This window comes from Camarhynchus parvulus, chromosome 1A (genome assembly GCF_901933205.1).
Source record: "Camarhynchus parvulus chromosome 1A, STF_HiC, whole genome shotgun sequence".
NCBI lineage: Eukaryota > Metazoa > Chordata > Aves > Passeriformes > Thraupidae > Camarhynchus > Camarhynchus parvulus.
In genome coordinates this window covers 6625278-6647555 of record NC_044586.1, presented here as the reverse complement: position 1 = coordinate 6647555, position 22278 = coordinate 6625278, and the positions used below count along the sequence as shown (strand labels likewise).

The 22278-nt window shown below is 42.0% G+C and overlaps 2 protein-coding genes across 4 annotated transcripts in view; one reads left to right on the top strand and one right to left on the bottom strand.

Moving 5' to 3' along the window:
* KIAA0930 (KIAA0930 ortholog) overlaps nt 1-5440 on the top strand; it is a 53246-nt gene extending 47806 nt beyond the window's left edge. For both annotated transcript variants that reach the window (XM_030959530.1, XM_030959529.1), the window contains exon 10: nt 567-5440. In XM_030959530.1, coding sequence (XP_030815390.1) covers nt 567-607 — 41 coding nt within the window. In that variant the 3' untranslated portion in view covers nt 608-5440. The remainder of the gene's footprint in view (nt 1-566) is intronic.
* A 1551-nt stretch (nt 5441-6991) lies between these two features.
* Nucleotides 6992-21966, bottom strand: NUP50 (nucleoporin 50). 2 transcript variants are annotated; one of them, XM_030959526.1, is made up of 8 exons: nt 21286-21431; nt 19367-19445; nt 18236-18319; nt 15449-15644; nt 13317-13976; nt 12108-12186; nt 11529-11647; nt 6992-10840 (listed from the first exon to the last, which is right to left on the bottom strand). In XM_030959526.1, the coding sequence occupies exons 2-8, from the start codon at nt 19433-19435 to the stop codon at nt 10638-10640; spliced, it is 1410 nt and encodes a 469-aa protein (XP_030815386.1). In that variant the 5' UTR covers nt 19436-19445; nt 21286-21431; the 3' UTR covers nt 6992-10637. The 2 variants fall into 2 exon arrangements, with proteins under 2 accessions (XP_030815386.1, XP_030815387.1); XM_030959527.1 differs by lacking the exon at nt 21286-21431 and adding an exon at nt 21741-21966 and having other exon boundaries at nt 6994-10840.
* Between the last annotated feature and the right edge of the window lie 312 nt (nt 21967-22278).

The window sequence follows — 22278 nt, the reverse complement described above, 5'->3', positions numbered from 1 at the left end:
GCCATGATTACAACAGAAGTTTTAAGGTTCATATTCTGTCCCACTTGGACAATATGGAATTAAGGAGCCAAAAAGATGGATGTTTTTTTATGGCAGCTTTTTGAGTGCAGAAATGTAGGCTTTGGGCTATAGCATGAAGGAAAGGGTTGAATTATTTGTACCCAGAGAAGTCTCCCTAATGGACTTGGGGATGTTGCATTTGTCCCTTCAAGAATGGGAAACCCCTTGGCATCTCTTGTTAATGGCACTTGCCCTTGATTCCCTGGAAAATATTGCCAGGGAATAATGTATTTTGCTTCATCTCAGTATAAGTTATAGTAGATCAGCTCTTCTCTCCACATGATGGGATACATTTGCAGTTTTTCATCTTTCAGTTCCTCCCAGCTGCATCCTGGTTAACTCAGATTTTAACAGGCAAAGCCGTGTATTTCTTATGGTTTAGATTCCTGGTGGGCTGTGCCACAGTCCACGCTCACATCTCCAGTTCTTCCTGCTTCCTGGTACCGTGGCTGCTCTGAGGAGCCTTTTAAGTTGGCTGTGTCTCTCTGTTTCTCTCCCATGCCCAGATATCCTGGAAGTGCGGCAGAAACCAATCCTGATGACATAGCAGAGGGCGGGCACTGCCTTGGAGCCTTGTTGCCAAGTGCCTATCCCCAGCGGTTTCCCTGCTAACACTACCACCTAGTGTCAGGAACAGAGACCTCCGCAGGAAAAAGGGAACTCCAGGAATACCAGCCGATCAAAAGTGCCTCTTTCTTCCTTCCTCTGCTGTCACACACCGAATGCCCACATGACTGGAGTGTTTCTGACTGGAAGAGGACTTTTAGCAAGACAAAATAAGAAGGGGCTGCGTTTAAACTGAGTCAACACTTTATGGACAGTTTGCTACCGTGTTTACTTTATAACTAAGAAGCCAACAATATGTACAGAATGTGCTAAACTTTATATTCTTTGGGAGAAACATTCTAAGAATTTCATAATGATGTGCTGTTGGACCGCCCTCCACAGACTCTGGCCATACCCTCTCCTCGTCTGATCAGCCATTTGTGAGTGTGTGTGTGTGTGTGTGTGCCTCTGTGTGTGTGTGTGTGTGTGTGTGTGTGGATCAGAGCAGGGAGAGAGAAGCTTCCTTCTAAGGGAAGAAAAAGAGAAAGATACATCTCTGTTTTGGTATGTGCAGCAGGTCAGGTCAGAGCTTAAAAGAGGCTGAAAATGTTCCCATTTTTCATGTGTCAGTGTTAGGACAGGTGAACTCTGCTGACAGATTTCCATATCTACCAAAGAACAGCAACATTTTCATCCTCAAGAGCTGGCTGAGAAAATGAGCCAGTGAAAAGAAGGCTAAAATGTGCTGCTATAGTAAAGCTGAGGTTCATCTCCAGTACTAATGCTGCTTATCTTCCTCTCAGTTGAGTCAATTCCACTTTGAGTCTAAAGTGAAAAAACAGGGGACTATAATCAGTCTCCAAAGACCTAAAACCTTACCAGGAACCCATCCTCCTGCATGCACTGGACTTGGGGGTTTGTAGTCATCCTTGGGGTACCCTTTGTAGGCAAGGAGGGCATGGGAGCTGCTTTATGATGAGGCAGCCTGCCCGAATTTTCCATCTTTGGTTGTTACATGCTGAAGCACAGAGAGCTTTCTTGAAATACAAAAGATGGAAACATAATTCTGTTCTGAAAAGTGACTAAAATTTGCATAGTGGGAGGTCTGTCAGGAGCTCTCAGGAAAACAGCCTTATGTTTACACATGAAGTCCAGCTCTCTCTAAACAGCAAAACTGCTGTCCTTGACATTTGAACACAAAATGGTTGAATGCTGAGGTTACTGTGCTCTGGATATTTTGATAAGAGCCAGTACATTCTTGGGTCCATTTAGGGCCCCACAGCAGTGGGAGGGGTGGCATGTCCCTTAAGGCATGTGAGACTCCAGTGCATGCACAGAGGGAGAGAGAAGATGCCATTTTTGTCACTTTTCAGACTCTGAGCACCTAAAGCTGATGCTGGGGCATGTGCTCTGAGCCTGGACCTTTGTCTCCCTCGTACCTGGTTTCCAAAGTGCTTTGTTGTTACTCTCACAGTAGCATCTAATGACTTAACCTCTCAAATAGGACTTACTGCTTTTTTTCCTCAGGCTAGATTCCGTGGAAATAGCTCCACTTCAGCATAAAGGCAGGCCAAATTTGCCCTTCAGCCCAACCTGATGACTCCAGCATGGTAAGGAGGTCTGTCTGTATTTGAGGCCAGCTGTCACCTTAGCACAGCACGGTGGCCTTTCTTACACTGGCAGCATGAGTGTATGACAGGGACAGCTGACCAGTTTCCAGTTGGCTTCAAATGTGTTGCAAGAAAATGTTAGGAAAATGTTCCTTTTGTCACTACCAGCACACCCACTTTTCATGCTGCAACCTTGGAATGTTGCCTGTGGTCTGTGAGGGCGTTTCCACCATCTGACCTGGTTGCCCCAGGCTTCCTCCCTGAGCCCAGGGAGAGGTGGAGTCCTCACACAGCAGCTGAAGTGCCCTCTCAAGGAACTGGCCAGGCAGCCTGGGTGGGTACCTGAGATCCCCTACAGGTAGAGTGCCTGGCACCAGTCAGTACAAATATTCTCTCTTTGCCCATGCTGAGAATTAAACCACTTCTCAGCTAGAAAACAAGCCTCTCAATGTGCTCCTTACTCTGTGCTTTCATACTGCTGGACTGGGCAAATCAGTGCTTGGTTTTCCTTCAAATGTTCACTGCAGAGGGAAGGGAGAGAGGGTTCACATTTGTACTAATCATGACAATTGATACCTTTCAGGCAGGCAGCCAGAGGAACAATGTAAAAAGGAAGTGTATCCACATAGGACCCTCAGCTGTAGGTGCCTGAACACTTCTCAGTGGACAAGAATTTGTAATGCTCCCTTGGTGTTGTGTATTATGTTTAGGTGGCTTAACTTTGTGTGATTTTGAAAGACTGAGAAAATCTTGCTGTGTAAGATTTCAAAGCAAATGAGGAATGATTCTAAGCTAGTGCATTAGTGTAAAAGCAGTGCTATGGAAGGTACAGTTTAGATCCTACATCCGTGTTTCAGGAGGTATCATCTGCTTTGTTACATGTATGTGGTTGGATTTTGATGTCTAGTGTTTGAAGGGCTGTAATGTCCTAAAAAAAGTGAATTTCTTTCTTGTATCTTGCTAGTGGGATATGCTATAGGTACATTGATGACTCACCTTTTCTGGTAGAAAAGGACTACAAGTATGCCCTCATGGACATCCATGGAAAATAGAGGTCAAAAAGTTCTACTGAATGTCAATAGTGCTTTTTGGAAGCAAAAATGTTCCAGATTCTCAGTTATTCCTTCTTTAAACAACTGTCTTGGACTTTTTATGTATAGCCAGTGGTTCCCACGTTTGTTATCAAATTCCACATTTTGTTCTGCTTTTAAGCAAACCCTGAAAATTGTGTGTGGACAGATTGACAAGGAGTTTGATCAGAACATTTTGTTTGGGTCAGGATGGCACAGCTGGACCCTTAGCATGCTGTTGCACTACATCAAAAAAGAAAAGTGAATGTTAGTAAGAAACTCTCACCCTGTTAATTTGGAGGGGGTTTAATTCTGTAGCTCCTAAGCAGTGGACTGGATTCAGCCCCTGTTGGCCATTGAAGTAATTGCTGCAGATGGAGCTGGCATGTCCTGCAGTGCCATGAGGGCTGTTTGGCTGCCATTGTCTTAATGGTTGGAGCACAGTGTGTTTCATAAGTAATGCTGATGTTTGAAGGTGCAGCTCAGTTAACAAATTTGGGAAACTTTGCAGAACAAAGTTTTTTTCTTTCTTTTTGGAATTCCACCATACCTCGTTGCTCAGTTAACTCCTTCCATCCTTCTGCCCATTCACTCCCTCTGGAGATCAAGGCTTACCACTTGAGCTCTTCATAGATGTTGTATGTTGATAGATGTCAAATACAAGGATGTGAATCTTTTAATCCATAACAAGTTTTTCACTGCTATTTATTTAACCAGTATAAAAAGCTTGGGATGTTTTGTTTTGATTGGTTGGGGGGGTTTTTTGGGTTGTTGTTTGTTTGTTTGTCTTTTTAAGAAAGCTCTTAAATCAATTATTTTGTGCTAGCAAATTATTGCTCTGCCTTAGAGACCACCATGTATGTGAAATTATGTTTTCTTACTGCCAGCCAGGACAAGGCAGATTCCAAATCTCCTTTTAAAAGAAGATGCTTTTAGAAACTCTGAGTCTTTCAGCTGTCTTGGCTAATCCAGTTTGTGTTGGTCCCTGTTCCTTCTCTTTTTATTCTCCTGGTCTTCACTGTTTACAAGGCTTGGGCATGCTGGGCTCTGGATTGCTCTTACTCTTTTTATAGTTTTCTATTTCTGGGCAGGATGTGCTTTCCAGAAAAGAGAATTGTTTGCACACGTGGCTTTTCACAGTAATATGTTTTCCCCAAAGTATGTTCATTATTTAGACAGTGAAGTCCTTGGCTCTGCAGACAGATTTCTTCCAGCAGACCCTCATGTACAGAATCCCATCTGATCACTGAAATTCTGTATGGATGTGGAATCCAGGGAAATAGACTACATTCTTAGACTATTGACCTGTTTCTTGCCAGTCACTAATTGTTCCTTTTTGAGATGATTTCTTGTCCTATATTTTATAGTCTAAAGCTTCCATATTAAAGACAGATGTAAGATAAAATCTTCAGAAGTGCCTAAGCCCTGTTGTTACTCAGTGGGGTTTAAGAACAAATTTTTATTTAGGAAAATAATTTATTAGTCTTAAATTCTATCTGTGTTGTATGTAGCAGTGTCAAGAAATGACAAGTTTATAGTTCTTGGATGAACAGTGTCTCTCATATGAATTCACTCTTTGTATTTGAAAGACTCTCATGGTTTCCAAAGGTCATGGCTGAAAGCTCTGGAAGGTGGATTTCCTGTGGTCACAGCAATCAGATGTCTGCAAATGCCTTACACATTCTGCAAGGTATGACTGCAAGTGTGTGGTGCTGGTGTGTAGAGATTCTCTGTCAAAACCAGGTACGGTTATCCAGTTAAAGGCATTGTGAAGTAAGTAGCTTTTACACAAAACCTTAAACAAAAGAGTATTTTACACCAGAATGTAGCTGTTTGGATACTTGGTCAAGATAATACAAGTCTGCAAGCAGGTTCCAATGTTGAATGTTCTCTATGTAAATATATAAATATTCTCAGCCTAATTTTATCAGCCTAACACATGTTGCATGGTTCGGGTTTTATTTGCCTCATCGATCATTGGTGTTGCTTAAAAGGTGATGGGGTTGAAAATTGTGCAGGCACTGTACTGAGCCATTTGAACAAAGAGCAAGGAGAAGGTTGTGCACCAAAAATAAAGTTGGCTGTGCTTATGGCAGCAGTGAAGAAAGTGTTGGACCCTGCAGCAAATAAACAGACCTCTTTAATGACCATAAAGTCTGTTAGTGGTGTTTTCTCTCTACTGTGCCTGCTGGTGTTGGAGTTTGGATGCATTCCTTCCTGGTGGCAGGCACCAGTGGTGGAATAGGCTCTGTGGCACTCATGTAGGCATTGCCAGATGGAAACTCATGTGGCAGAGTGGCCTCATTGCTCTTCATTCTCAGTGCCCTTGGAACAAAGCTGCTTCTGCTACAGAACCTCTGAGTGATCAGTCCCTGACTACTTGACATTGGATAAGGGGGAAGAAGGTAAAACTCTGTGTAGTCCTGAATTGGTTTACAAAAGGTTTTTGTTACTGCCTTTACAACAGCCCTTCTAAACTGATCTGTGATTTGTTCTAAACTTGATTATGTAGACATATTTATGTTTGTACAGTGTATAATAATGAGGACTGATGGCTCTTATGGTTTTTTCCTTGATTAATTCAGGAAGAACTTCAATGCAGATTTGTGCATTGTCACAAAAATGAGATTGCATTTAGATCTGCACTGCTTACACTGCCTTGAATTGTGTGTACTGGTAGGGATCTGCCTTGATTTAAAGACCTGCAAGGCTCTGAATACTCCCTCTTCACCTGATTTTTTGGAAACCTTCAGGGGATTTTTGTATATACTCCTTGAACAAATGTTACCAACTATGTCCATGAGTTGATGTGCTGATGATTTCATTTTAAAGAATCCCAGACCAGGATGTTTTATGTATCCATGTGGTAGGTAACAACATTTATCCTAAGCCAAGTGTGATAGCTCCAGAGGCATGTGGGATATTAGGGAGAAATAAAACACAGAGCTTAAGAAGAACAGGATGTCTCAGTTCTTTACATGGATGTTTGAGCAGATTGTTGGCAGTGTTGTTTTGTGACTGCTCATGCAACTGGGCAGGAATCTTAGCTGGCTGGGAAACACTAAAATATTGCTTTGAAACAAAGTGTGTTATTTTTTTCCTTGAATGCTTCAAGTTGAAAGGTTTTGGAAGCAGCCATAATGGAGAAGTATTATTTAAATCATTACTAAAGGTAAAGAGCATTAGAACGTCACAAGTGTTGGTAATAAACCTCCCCTGCTTGGTTAGTCATTCAAGAAGCTTGGACAGGGAAAGGTGTGCTGGTTTTGGGTTTAGTTTTTAATCCAAATGGGGTTTTTTTCTTATGTTTGCAAACTGTCACAAACCAATGAAAAAAATAATCACTTTGGCCTGACTTTAGGTTTGTGCCTCTAGGCAAGATCTAAAGTAAATTCAGTAAGGGTCATCAGGCAGACCTAGATGATGTGGTTTCTAAATCCTTTAATATTTATGTGGAGGGTTTAGAGGTCAGTCTCTCTACCAGTCACTCTACTGCTATGTGAGCACAAGTGTTCCCTCTGTCCTCCAAGGCAGCCCCAGCTCACTGACCTCACAAGGAGGAAGCATTTTGCTGAACTGGCTCCAGGTTTCCAAGTCAGGAATGGGCAGGGCAGGACATTCCTTCTTTGAGTAGCAGAATTATCCAGACAGGAGTTCACCTGCAAGCCACTGGTTGTACAATTCATTTTATTACTTACTCCAAGTGTTATACACTCAAAATGAAAGTGATTCACACAAGACAAATGAATCTTCCATTCATTTATTCACATTTCCATGGATTGTTGTACATGACCTCAGTGTATCAGAACTAATGAAAACATTAACATACACGTTATGTAAAACTTAAGTATCCACTGAAAAATTCAGAGCATTTGGAAATCTACTAACAACTAACAAATCATCACATTCAGCATCTTCATTGGATTTAGACTAGCTCATGCCACTTTAAATTGTTTAATGTCAGGTAATTTCTGCACACAGGCACCAGCTACAAAATTTATCAAATGCAAATAAGTTAAGGCATCAGAAAGTCAATCTTTAACGACAGTTTAAATGTTACAGTGCTGCAAAGGGAGCTGAACTTCAGTTTCAATAGCACAGCAAACCTCCTGATTAATTTAGGTTCTACAGTATGTTCATCTGAACTGTAAATTTAATATAAACTTTCACATCCATCAGCCAAAAGGGCTTAGAGGAACACAGTGTTGCCCTCTCAAATTAAACCTTGCATACTGCAATTTAATATTTTAAAATAAAATTCAAGCCAACTGTAATAATCTCCCTTAGAAATTATTCTGATAATTAAAAGAAGCAGAGATGTTTATTTTCCAGCTGAAACTTCAAAATCAGAGGAGGAGGAATGGATAAGACACTCCAACATCTCCATACACCTGGAACAACGAAGGCATTAACGCAGATTGGGGCAGAAACTTGCATCTTTAATATCAGGTATCTGATATCCAGCTGTTAAATACATTACTAAGACACAGGAATGCCTCTTTGAGTTGGAATTCTGACCAAAATTCTTTCCTTGGATAGCATGTGCCAGTTTGTTATGAAGGCAGTTGTACACTTGATGTCTGTGGTCTCCGTGAAATTTGCTTTTTCATTTAAGGCCTTTATTTCTATTTAACAATCTCTGGCCTTTTACAGCATTTCTATATTTTAGTATTCCTTAAATAGAAACTGAAGCATCATCAAAAACTTCTAAAGTGCTGGAAAAGGCTGTGCTTTATACCTGAGCACCAAGTTTGTCAGTGTATGACTATCTTTTCCTGCTTCATAGTCCACATAATGGTATGGTCACCATGAATTGATGTTGATTAAAATCTGCTTTGCAGGGAAAAATCTTCCCTGTCCTTTTAGAGGCAATTTTCCCCATGTAAAATGTTCAAAATTGCATGTTTATGCATATATTTGACATTCTAATGAAGGTGACATCCCAATTTTTTACCTTCCCCTGGCTTTAGTGATTAAGTATGTGCACAGAAGAATTCAGGTGTTACTTGCTATGATGGCTAGGGTAAGGTTTAATTCTTTCCAGCACAATTTATTATTCATCTACTTACTTTTCCATTCACTCTGTGCCCTCTGCTTGGAAACAGGCCAGAGGTGTACTGTCAGAATTGGGCCACATCCATGTGTGCAAAACCTAACTGCCCCTCTTTAGAGGCAGGCAATAAGGAAAGAAGTGTTAACTTCAGTTTGTTGGTCCACATTTCTAAGGATGAAGGAACAGTTCCAAATCCATGAGCTTTTGGAGGTAAGCAAAGAAAAGGCCAAGTTTTTATAGACAGAGCTGTTCTTTATGGGATGTACAACCAAAGCTCTGTCTATAAAGCTTTCTGTACAGAGACAGGGTTAAGACACTACAGTCAAAAGACAAATGCAAAATTAACTGAGCCCTTGGACCAGAGCCTGGACTAAACTCTTAGGCAGCATTCTGTTTTTCATTCATACACGTTTAGACACACCCTGTCAGCTTTGGGCCTCCAATTTAGGTAGCAGCAAAACTTGTTTTTTAAAAAAGTATATCTTATTTTGAGGAAAGCAATGTCACTGACTTTTAATGGTTTAAGTACTTAGCCAGATGCAAAAAGAATCCTCAAAGGCACCAGTTTATTTTTCAGATATCTCAAATGGCATCTAAGCTCCCTTCACACTCCAGTGTTAAAAATGCAATTCTTGTACCCTAAGCATGGCTGAAATGTGAGCAAAGGCCTTTCTTTTGGAACTTTGGTCAACAGGGCTACAGATAAAATCAAGATTTTCCTCCTTTTAATGAAGAGGGGGAAAAAGGCCGTAACCTGAATTGTGCAGTGAATTAGGCCTACAGGCAGCCATTTGCTCCCTGCCAGAGCAGGGGTACAGATGTGCTGCACCTCATCAAATGGTGTTATTCCTTGTTCCCTGCCCACAGGATGCCACTGTGCTGGACCACCAGGTCCCCTGTATGAATTGTGTCACACTGAGTTTTTTTAAGGAAAGGGGTTTTTCCTCTGTGTCACATTAGCCAAAAGCAAAACAGCATGTTTGTTCCATCTTGCCAGAGCTGGTCAGTGTGACACATCTGAGAGCAGTTCAAGTTTCTTATTATCGTCAAGCTCTTGGAGAAGTCCCAGAGTTGGAAGCAAAGTAGAAAAAGTTACTAGGGAAGGAATTTCCAGCAAACATTTGAAAAAAAGAAAAGGATTAAACTAGCAAACAGTCTGACAAAGTTGGGAGTGAAACCAAGACCAGAATGAATGCTCTGATCCCCAAATTATTGCCACCTGGTTAATTTTATCACAGCTGAAAACTAAGTTTACAAATTACCCCATGCTCCCCACATGCAACAGAAAGCTTCTGGCCTGCTTTGTTTAATGCAGTGCAGCACAGCATTTTTATCACATGGAAAAATACATACTGACACACACCCTTGTGCATGTGTCTCCTGGCAAGGGCAACAGGCAACAGAAGGGTCTTTAAAAGTCCTGAAGTTTGTTGTGGGAAGAGCTTTATTCAGCAAAGTACCAGCAGCAGGAGCAATGCAGCACATCCAGCTCTGCCTCAGCTGGGTTTTGGGACTAGGGACAAACACCTTGGAAGGACCATGTGGAAGTGCAACCCTTTGTTCTGACCTGTCAGAAGCCAGGGGATGCCAGTGTGTCCAAGATAAAACTGTCTTCCAGTTGTCTGCTTGTACCATATTGCACATCATTCACTTGTTGCTTCAGTAAGAACAGAACTGACAGCTCCTCTGCAGGAACCACTACTGTCAACAAGACTACACAAGCAAATTCTCTTTCAAATATCTCCAGTCTCTGAGTCCTGAAAGCACACAGGTCTGCAAGGGTACAGACCCAGCACAATGGAGATCATCACTGGTGGGGTGCAGTACTGCCACTGTGTCTAAAAAGTCACTCTCACCAGAATACAACAGACCTATTAAAAATCTGCAGTCTAGAAATAGTTGCAACAGGTAAGCTTGAACATCCTCCCTTTCCAAAACAGGAGGTGCTTGCATTGTATTACAGTCTGTAAGGAAGCTCTGGTACCATGTTTTCGTACTCAGATTTCTGTCCATTTGGTCGACTGGTGCTAAAAACATTTGCTTGGATTTACATCCATGTGCTTTATCCAGAAGAGGTCTTGCATTTGGATACTGAAAATGAGGGAGAACAGTCCAACACTTGTGTTCTATTAAAGCTTTTATTAGCTAGTTTAGCTTTTCCTCACATCATTTTTCCAGAATTCCTATAACAGTTCTTAATATCAGAGTAAAGAATTAAATGTTCAAATGAAGTTACGGAAGAAAAAAAGAGCAGCAGCAGTTTGGCAATAAATCCTCAAATTATGGACTGCAACTTATTTAAGCCTCCTTTTTCTCCAGTAAGATTTTGTGCAACTCATCTGCATCCTCGCTTGTTTTCACTCTTATTAGCATAGTGACAGGAACAGCTGGGTTCTTCTCATCGATGGGTGGGTTAGGAACACAAACTATAAGAACATTGTTTTTTCCGGTTCTTGTGCATGGCATCTTAGGTGGAATTAGAACATTCAACAGGATATTTCCTGCATTTGAGGAGGGGAAAAAATTACCATTAGCCATTTTCTAGCTTTTACTGCAATACAGTGTTAGTACAGATAGTAACTAGAGATTTTGGGTGGTGTTTGGAAGGAAGGCAGTTCACAAACATCATGTATGTTTGTCTTCTTCTTTCCTAAGCATCCATTCATGGCCATTGGTCTCAGATTTCTTTCCTCACTAGAAATGAGAAAATCTCTGCAAATACTGCAAACTCCTTTTTTTAAATGGAGGAACCTGAACACCAAATGATAGTAGGGGGACACAGGAGAAAGGGAAGGGGACAAGGGAAAAGCAGCAAATGAGGAGTCCAGTCACCGTGCTTAGTTTATGCCAAGTTCCTCATTCTGACCACTAGATGCAGTTCAGATGCAGAACCAAAATGTTCTGATACAGACAGATGTTAATCTGGACAAACCAGGGTAAAACAGGTACTTTGTAACCCCAAACATACACCACAACCTTTTACTTCTTGCACTGCTTCATGTGCTCTCTTTTGTAATGCTCACTAGAGGCACCCAAGTGTTTGTCAGTATTCTAAATGATTTAGGGAAAAAAAGTAGAAAGGTCACTAATTGTATCTGTTAATGCTGTGTAAAAAAAGCAAAAAAAAAATCCTAATGCTTAGCAAGGAATTCTGACATCAAGACCTGTTACTGGGATAAATGTACTTACCTAAATTGGTATCTGCTCGTACTAAGAGTTGAGTTTTTTCATTTCCTGCTGGTTTTAAATGTAATGTTCCTACACCTTTTTCTTTAAATTCATTATCCTTTTTGTAGAACAGTTTGCACCTGTGGAGAAAAAAAAATAAAACCCAAATCCTTGTTTGTGCAGCCATGTAGAGATGAAATAAAAAGATATCTCCCAGGTACATGTATCCATCTGACTCACAGTAACAGTAATCAGGATTTAACATGCTGTGAGTAACCTAAATCTTTATTATTCTTGACCTTGTTTCATGTGCTAATGGACAGCACTTGGAGATCAAAGAGAAAGTGAATTATTTCTTTCAGTATTGAAATGATAAATGTATTACTTTCAGGGAAAAGTAAAAGGCACAGCAACCTGTACTCGGGGCCTTATCAGAAAGTCGTAAGAACTGGCTGTATCATTCTGAAGTTATAATAGGACTTTAATGTACAATTTGTAAACATTTTTAAGTGAGGCTCTAATAAACTTAAAGCCATTTTAGGTGGTTAAGAGTAGCAATACACAGATATTAATTTTATTTTCCAAGTTAAAGTCACTTACTTTTTTGAGTAGAAAGCATCATCTTCTTTTATTTCATTGACGATGACTTTTGGTGGCTCTTCTTCCTCCTCTTCTCCTCCTTTAAATAGAAAGTTTTAATATGTTAATGTTGTGAGCACAGATTTTGGCACTGTCTTGGAATTGCCTTATGCCCACCATGGTTGACATGGACATGTGTACTCTGCAGCAGCTTCAGCTACAAAAAAGGGTTGCTTGCTTTTCATTCAGCTCTTAAAGCAACTTCATTCTCACCTCCAGTCTAAATGGGATGAAAATACCCAATCCATACCAAACAATCAAACACCAACAATATAAAGCTTAGTAGTCAAAAGCTTCTGTTTGAACAGAAACAGTTTTCACATTTCAGAGTATGCTCCACAAACAGGTTCAAGGAAAGCACAATAAATACTTCCAAGAGCCAGGTTTAATTTGGGGGAAAGGAATTAGTAGCAGAATGACAGATAAGAGTGGCAGATTATGCCTTTCCAGCCCCTCAGCTGCTGGGATTTCTACCAGCCTACTGTATTCAGCACAGGCAAAGATTAGAGTAAAACTGTCAGGTACTATGCAACTTTGTTGGCCTCCTTACAATCTATTAAGTAAAATGGACTGAACTGTTCTGTATCTCATGCTTTTTACTACAGGGATCTCTTGATAAACCTACTAGGAAAAGCAGGCTCAAAGGTGAACGTATCAGCTGCTTTAAATTTCATCAATTCCTGTCCTCAGATATGGGATTATTTTGTATATTGTATTATATAAAGTACAAATCTGATAGAATTATGTAAGTCTTGATAAGCACATACTTTTGGTGTTGCTTATATAAGGCTGGGTTCTCCAGATAAGAGGTATAATTCTGCACTTTCAAATTGAAGAATGAAGATGATCACAGAATACAGAATTTCCTGAGTTGGAAAGGACCCACCAGGATTATGGAGTCCAGCTCCTGGCCCTGCCCAGAACACCCCAACCATCCTGCCCTGTGCCTGAGAGTGTTGTCCAAATGCTCTTGGAGCTCTGGCATTCCCTGGGGAGCCTGGGCAGTGCCTGAGCACCCCCAGGGGGAAGAACCTTTTCCTGATATCCAGCCCAAACCTCCTCAGCCATCATCTCAGTGAACCTAATATTGCATTTTTTTCATATTCTAAAGTCACATACACTCATAGCTGACCATTAAAATAACTATCAATAGAAATACAGAGAATTTACCTTTGTCATCATTATTGCCACTGTCTGTTTGAGCTTCCAATGAACTGGTGGATGCTGCAGTGACAGACTTGGCCTGGTTTGCATCTTTTCCAAACAAACCTGAATTCCCAGAAGAAAATGAGAAACTACTAAGCGTTCCTGAACCAAGGGAACCCAAAACAGGACTGTCAACACTCTTGCCAAAATTAAACGAGACAGTTGATGTAGCTCCTAACAACGGGTCTCTTTTTTCTGATGCAGCTTCAGCTTTTTTGTCTGAGGTATCCTCAGTTTTGCTGTTAAACAAAAAGGTGGAGCCTTGCTGGAGCTTTGAACTCCCAAACACGGGAGCAGCCTGGGGGGCAGGGGTCTTGCTGCTCTCGTTCTCGGAGCTGCTGTCACTGCTGCCCCCGTGCTGCTGCTCGATGCTGGCCAAGTAGCGCTCGTAGTCCCTGAAGATGGGGGTGAGGTCGCACAGGGGGTTGCTGTTAACGTGTTTCACTATCCAGTCGCGCACGGAGCAGTTGAGGGCAGCCAGCTGTTTGTGGTAGGAGCCAGAGCCGGGTGCTGAGCCCAGGGTGCTGCCTGAGGAGCAGGGCTGGCTGCTGCCGTTGGCTGTGGGGCTGGCAGCCTTCTTCTCAGCAAACACAGCAGCAGTGGGGCCGTTGGACATTGGGGATCCTGTTACGGGAAAAATCACAGTTATAGGATATCCTGAGCTGGGAGGGACACAACAGGATCATTGAGTACAGCTCCTGGCCCTGCCCAGGACACCCCAACAATCCCACCTGTGCATCCCTGAGAGCGCTGTCCAAATGCTCCAGGAGCTCTGGCAGCCTTGGGGCCGTGACCATTCCCTGGGGAGCCTGGGCAGTGCCCGACACCCTCTGGGGGAAGAACCTTTTCCGATACCTTATCCCAATATCAACTTAACTCATTTGCTTAATAAGCTCTGGTTTAAAGAAATAACACAGATGCTTTGCTGACCTAGTGAGAAACGTGGCTTAGAACCTTTTTTTTTACCCAGAAAGCACAGCTCTCTTAAAAGCCTAACATGCTCAACATTTCTTAATCAAATCAGTCATCCTTACTTAGCTGAGCTCCTTCTTTTGGGTCACCACACTGTGCCCCAGGTACTCCCATGCCAGTGAGCTGACCCAAGTTTTCATTTAGACAAGTAAGTTAGGGATAGACAAAATAGATGGAGCACACTGGTGTACAAAAAAATCCAAAGACATCTTGTACGGAACATTAAAAAAAATACATGTTTTATATATTGCCAAAACCTTCAGAATCTTACAAAAATCTAAGATCTTCAGCAAGCTGTAACACTTATTAAATCAAAAAACTCAACTTATCTCTTGCCATTTGTGCTTTAAATGTGTTTTAAATGTGCTTTAAACCACCCTGAGTGCACTAGCCCATAATTTTACAAGCTTTTGAGCACTTCTGTATAAAAAGCCTAAGAAGCAAACTAGAAAAATTCTCATTGAATATTTGCTTTCCCTTAATTTATTCAAGCTCACTGTAATCCAAGTTACTCTAAAGTTCAAACTCCACCATTTTTATTCTATGCCATGGTGATGCCAAAATTCTGTGGTGGCAGGGTTAACATTTCTGCATGTCCAGCACAAAGGGACAGAACTAATATTCCTCAGGGAATTCCAAAGCATGACAGCTCAACATGCTGAAGTATTTAAAATGTCTTAAAATGTAGGTATAACTGTAACAGATAAAATTCTAACAAAACTGTCTGCAACATCAGATGTACAAGGAAAAAAGATGATGACTTTAGCTATGCAGCATCATGTATTTTTTATTAAATTCAAAGAATTGGGACATGTCACCAGATGCTTTATACTTTTACAGACTGCCTTATGCCAGTGCCTTCCATTTCCATCTGTGCCTAGAAAACTTTTACCTCCAGTATTAGAAATATGAATTTAGCTGCCACCTCTTTAAATTGCATGCAGACGAAAACTTGTCCCTCCAGCACTCTAAAATAATAAGAAATCTTACAAAGAGGTATGAAGTCTCAAAACCTTAAAACACAACTATAAGATGGTCTAAATTTGTTTTTTCACTACTAGAAAAACCTTACAAACTTTATGACTGAAAGTGTTGATAAATCTGTATGCTTATTTAAAACTTACCAAATGCTGATTGTGTTTCAGAGGTGCTCTTCAAACTGCTGAAAGGAGGAGTACTAGAGACACTGCTGCTTCCATTAGACAACCCTTCCAAAGGTTTTATTCCTGCACCATTCCCAAATCCACTGAAGCCACCTCCTCCTTTTCCAGAAGGCAATACAAAGCCTTTAAACCCTTTAAAAGCTCCTCCACTTTCAGACTGGGGAGGAAAAAAAAAAGACAGACGACCAGTTACAAACATCTTTTCTACACAAAACCTACCCCCACTTAATATTCCTGATATCCTTGGTTTGTTTTTCCCTAGTTCATTCCATGCATTACTGTGTCAGCTATGCAAACAAAATTAACAGCTTCCTTATGACACACACTGCTACTGTTTTTAAAAGACTCAGATGTTTGGTATGAAAACAAACTGGGTCTAGGACGTGAATACATGGAAGTTGTTCAGAGCTGTGGATGTGTTTGACTACCTATTGGATATTCACAGCATCCTGTTTTCTTTAAATAACTACACAAGATTATGTAATTTCATGTTTCTTTTCAACAACTTTTGGCATTTACAATGGCAGTCAAGAGCCCAATACTTTAATCCCCTCATCACTCTGGAGTCACCTATGAAACCTCTTGTGATTTACCCAAAATATTCCAATGTGACTGACAGAAGATGCAAAGACAGACTGTACCTGACCACAAAATACCCATCTCTGCAACCTTTTCATTACCCAGTTCTGACCACTGTCTTTGCAACCATATTATTTTATGGTATAGTTTCTTAGGTGTTTCTAAAAGACAAAGTACAATTAACATGCAAATAAAGCACTGCAATTTTTAGGCCTTTGAAGGTAATAAACTTTTACTACTCAAAGTGAACTTTCAGTGTCTCTGGAAAACCATCAGAGGAGAACTGCTTCTGAGTTCCATCTGCTTTTGCCATTGAAAAATGGCAAAGCTTGTCAATTTTAGGCTGTACTCCATTATCTGACCTTGTGGTTATGGGTCTCTTTGCTTCCTTTTGTGCTCTCTTTTCCAGTGCAGTCCTCTGCTTCTCATTCCTAGGTAGGCATTTTTATTGTGCTTGTATCTCTGATCAGTCCCACCTTTCTCTCTGGACATTCCAGTTAAACTGCTGTCTTTTTCACTGCAGCATTCTGCTTGCTCCATGTAGGAACATCAGTAAATTTCAAGTTTACCTTTTTGTAATTATTTCACAGGTTTCTTACACAACTTCAGCTGCCCTGTCATCTCTTGGTGTTTTAGATTTTGTCCAGCCTGTTGTCCAGGTTTTGGCTGGGATGGAGTTAATTTTCTCCCTAGTAGCTGGTACAGTGGTTTGAATTCAGGGTGAGAAGAATGTTGATAACACAAGGATGTTTGAGCTGGTGCTGAGCAGTGCTCACTGCAATCAAGAACTTCTCAGTGTCTCATGCTCTGCCAGAGAGCAGGACACAAGGAGCTGAGAGGGAGCACAGCCAGGACAGTGACCTGAACACAGAATGTCATGGCCAGCACAGAAACTGGGAGGGGGTGGCTGGGAGCAGCTAATTGCTGCTTGGGGATGGGATGAGGTCAGTGGGTAGTGAGCAACCTTCTGTGCATCCCTGCTTTTTCTTGGGGTTTATTTCTTTCTCTTTTTTTGGTTCCCTTATCATCATGATCATTGTATTTCAATCATTAAACCGTTCTTGTCTCAACCCAGGCTTTTATCCTTTTTTCTGATTCTTCTCCTCATCACACTAGGAGGCAGAGGGAGCCTCACCAGCCCTTCTCCCAGCTCTAACAGCCTGCTCCCAGTCTCCTGACTACTTCTACAATCCATCTGCTCCCCTTTCCCATTCTATTCTACTTTTTCCATCCCATTTGCCCCTGAATCTCTCCTGCTCAAGTTGTAGTTTATGTTTTGCATCACCTCCTTCCAGTACAATCCTTTATTTCACTGTACCCTCTACCACATTTGTGGCTAAAACCACTCAAGGCATCAGTGGGCTAAGACAGCTTCCTCATTTACAGTGCTTGGACTGAAGAAGGAAAATCAAAAGCATAGGAGAAGGCTGTCTAGCTCCTAACTGTGCCTAGTCCCATCTAGTCCTAAAGCAATCTTAACACATAAAGCTCCAAGCCTACTTCTAACATCATGAATGCCCTGGGAAAAATATATACAGCAAAGCATTATCAAAGATTTCTGGAAGGACAACAATTTGGCTGGACTGGGATAATGCTTTCACAGGGACTAAACCTGTAACAAAGGCCAACTTCCTTTCAATTTTCAATTTGTTAGTGCAAAGAGTAGATGGCACTAAAGCTCTTGACAGGCAGGGAGGAAAAGAAAGTAGCAGCATTCTTAACAAAAGACATGTTTCTCATTCTCAGAGCAGCTTAGTACTTGGGTGTTTACCAATAAAGCTTCTGAGCCATCCCCCAGCCCTCCAGTATGGATAACTAATAACTTTGCACTTCCATACTTCCTTCTCTATAAAAAAATGGAAGTAAAGCAGTAAAAATGCTGTTTTACCCATTTGTAAACAACATTGTGTCTGAAACACTCTTTATTTTTACTTCAAAAATATGCAAGAACACCCTGATCACCAAACTATTATTACCCTTTTTTTTTGCTTTAGCCTTATTCTTAGCATGGAACAGTAAAGCCAAAGTTCATGTGAACATATGACCTGGTGAGCTGAAATGATGACTTTATTCAGCATCACTACAAACCCAAGAAGTAAAAACCTGAGTGTGATGTCATGTTTTGTAAGTGAGTAAAACTCCAGCACTCCTGTTCAGTGACCACATTACCTCTGACCCAACGTTCCGGCGCTTTGCTTTTTTAATAGCTCTGTTCTTCAGGACCTCCTCACTTGCCACAGAGAATGTTCCCACCTTGAAGAGGAAGTTATGGAATCATTAGTGGAATATTCAACATGAAGGGATGGCTGAGATCAGGTTCTTAACACAACTCTAACACTGCTACCAAACAAACAGGGAAACAAGTTAAAAACCAGCCCACTGGTTGTGAGTTGATACTTGGAAAACTCTGGTTCTGCACTACATTTCTCCCTGTGCTATCTCCATTTTATTGCAACAAATAATGTAAGTTTTGCTTTGCTTTTTTAAAACACAGCTCTAAGATCTCTGTGCTGAAGGGAATCTGTCAGTAATCCACAGTTTAGGGCAGATATATGGAGATGTGGGCTCTAAGGCAACCTCCAGCGGCCTGCTGTGGTTCAAACACAACAAAGGCAGCTAATGGCTCAGTACCAGCCTGCAACAAATGAGGAAATTAAGTTTTCTTATATTCAAATTCCTGGAAGAGAAAATTTTCTTTTTTACATTTACAGGCCTAAGTATTTAATACTTTTAGTTGGAAAAAAACTCAATCAGTTTGTTTAAAGATGAGCCATGAGGAAGTATGAGACATTAAAAGTAAAAATCTGTTTTTACAATCAGGTGGAACATACCACTTGACTATTTGCCTAATTCCTCTGGCTGTGTGGGGAAATTCAGCTGAAATTAACATAGCTCTAAAATTAGCTATTACTGACCCTCAAAAAAAAATACTGGAGGCATACAGAGCATTTATCTCCAGAAATCAAATCTGCTTTTCCTGTCAATTCAATAAATATCTATCACACATTTGAAGAGTCCAAAAGCATTTTAACAAGCCTGGAGTTCCCTCTAGAAACATCAAGTTCCTTTCCCCAGAACCACTGATGAAATTTTAACCCTTAAAAGCTGCTTTGCTATAGGGTATGCATAAGTGGAAGCTTTATAAAAACAATTTTTAAAATCCACTTCTATAAAATTATCTTTAATTGCTAAACTTTTAACCAGTTCTACTGTAGGTTTTATGCACAAGATCACAGGAAATATAAACAGCTACTCTATGACCTGCAGGTGTGCATGGGGGGGGACTAATGTGTATTTTACCTCTTCAGCTTCATCCTCCTGGTCCCAGTTTCGGTCAGTCAGCTCCTTTTCTGCAATTCTCTTGGCCATTTTTCCCCACCTGTGTGGAAGAAACAAAAAAATCCTAGAAAGAATTGCACAGAAATTAAATTCTAAGTAGCAGTGATCTTCAATTTTTTATTCTTAGAACAATAAAACAGGAACTGCAGTTCATACAGAAGAAGGTCAAGATTGGAATGACAACTGAAAACCAAATGTTGTGGCAAAAACAATCATCATTTTCCTGGTTATCTCTGTGATGTAACTGTATGTAATGTCTGTAACTGTTCTGAGTCCAATTTTACTAAAGTACAACTTATGAGCTGTGTACAAAACCAAAGAAAGAAAACATGGTAGCTGCAGTCAATCTAAAAAACCTGGCAAGCAATCACACTACTGGAACTTTATGTGAAAAAAGAGATATTTTACTAACTATGGTTATATCTTCTGACACTAAATATAAAAACTTTCCAAAGGAAATATGCAGTTTTGTTGCAATTTATATCTCAAGCAAGCACAAGAACTAAAACCCTTCCAAAACCCCCCTGGGTTTGTGATTAAGACCTGCCCAGAAAAAAGATTAAAAAATCCACAAATAGCTGAATTTCAGAGCAAGACATTGTAACAATACATTGTTACAAGATATCTTGTTTATATGTTGAAACATTTTAGAACAGTACATCCAGCAGCACACTTGGAGATCACACATCCAAGTCCTGAATTTTCTCTGACACACATCACAAATTACTAGGTCAAGTTACTAGAGCTTCTGGAAGTAGAGAGACAAAGATGAGCCTGTGTATACATATTTAAATTCCCTAATCTGCTCTGTCCTGAAAGTAGACATCCTTGCTTGAAAATCCCTGGGAGATAATTTCAATCTAACCCACTGAAAAGCTAAAAAAGAAGTTATTTTAAAGTCACCTTTATTTGAATTATTATTTTATTACATAATTTTTATGTAGAATGTATTATGTAATATATTTTAATTTTTAATTTATAATAAATAAGTGTTCTGCACGTATATTCTGCATATATATACATTATGTATATACATAATATAATATAATATATATGTGTATATATATTATATAATACATATAGTATTATTTATATAATATACTATACTATTATATAATAGTATGTAATATACTATAGTATAATATATAATATACTATAGTATTATTATACTATATAATATACTATAGTACATAATATAGTATATAATATACTACAGTATTATTTAAATGTATTAGTTTCATTATTACATCAGATATTTGATTTACTGAAAGAGCACTTTAACTACAGAGCCTATCCCCCACCAAAAGAGGGGAAACCTTGTTGACCTAAGCTCCAGGTTCTCTGCACCCGCCTGTGTTATAGAGATTCTCTTCAAAAACATTGTAGAGGATCTGTCAGAGAACCTGAAGTCCGTTCTATCCTGTGAAACAAGAACCAACACAGACCTACGTCTGGCTGGTGTTCACAAACATCACGAAGTTTTTGGAGCACATGCTCTGAACAGGCTGAGATAGAAGGATTTTGAGAAACATATCAAAGAATCACAGAATATCCTCAGTTAGAAGGGTCTCACAAGGATCATCGAGTCCAAGCCCTGGCCCTGCACAGACACCCCCACAATCCCTGCACAGACACCCCCACAATCCCTGCACAGACACCCCATCAATCCCTGCACAGACACACTGACAATCCCACCCTGTGCATCCCTGAGAGCGCTGTCCAAACACTCCCGCATCTCTGGCAGCCTTGGGGCCGTGACCATGCCCTGGGGAGCCTGGGCAGTGCCCGACACCCTCTGGGGAAAGAACCTTTCCCTGACTCTTGTCCGATTAACGAGCTCTTCTTGTTTAAAAACAACACAACGCAGATGCTTCGCTGACCTACAGAGCGCTTCGCTGCCCTATTTAGCGCAGCCGAGGCTCCCCTGGAGGTTCGCAGGGGGCGGCATCACCCGAGTACCGAGGGCCGGAGTCCCGGCGGTGTCGGAGGCAGCGGGGCCGGGTGCCGGGCCCGGCGGTGTCGCAGCGCGGTCGCTGCAGCTCCCGGCGGGAGGAAGCGGAAGCCGGATGCCGCCGGGGCCACCCCGCGCCCCCGTGGCCGCGGCGCTGCCGTTCCGCTTGCACTCCCGGCTCCGCTCGCTCCGTCCCGGGGACGCCGCGCGTTGCCTACGCACCCCACAGACCGATCCGCGCGTTGCGAACCCTGCGAACGGTGCGACCCCCCGCGAACCCCGCCGCCGCCGCCGCCCCGCTGCCTCCATCCCCAGCCCGCGCTCCCCTGCTCGGGTCCCACTCGTGCCCGGCCGCCCCTCGCGCCCCCCACCCGCGGCACTCACTCGCTCGGGCGGGCGGTTCTCTCCTGCCGCGCTGCGCTGCGGGGCCGACGCTGCGGCGGGCGGCACGCAGGGTCTCCTGGTCTCCTCGCAGGCTGAGCGCGCCCCGCTGTGCCCGCACAATCCCCCCGATGCCGCCCGGCCCGGCCGCCCCCTCGGTGTGCGCCGGGAGACGGGGCTCGGTGGGGCCCAGAGCGGGAACGCCGCGCCCGCCGCCGCCGCCGTCCGCTCCCGCCCGCACCGCGCGTGCACCCGGCGGGGGCAGCGGGGCGGGGCGGGGCCGGGGGCTGCAGTACCGCCGGCGGCCGCGGGGGGGGCGCCCCAAAGGCAACTGCGAGGGAAGGGGGGGCCCCGTGCGAGCCGCGGCTCACGTGACTTCCGGCGCGAGCCGCGGTCTGACCGAATTCTCCCGAACTCGTCGGGAAAAACAAACCCCGAAGGTGTTCTGTCAGTGTCAGTCAGTCACTTGCCTTGCCCCACAAAACTTCGGGCTTCCACACAAAAGCTGATAAAGAAATTTTCTCACCTGTTTATACATTTT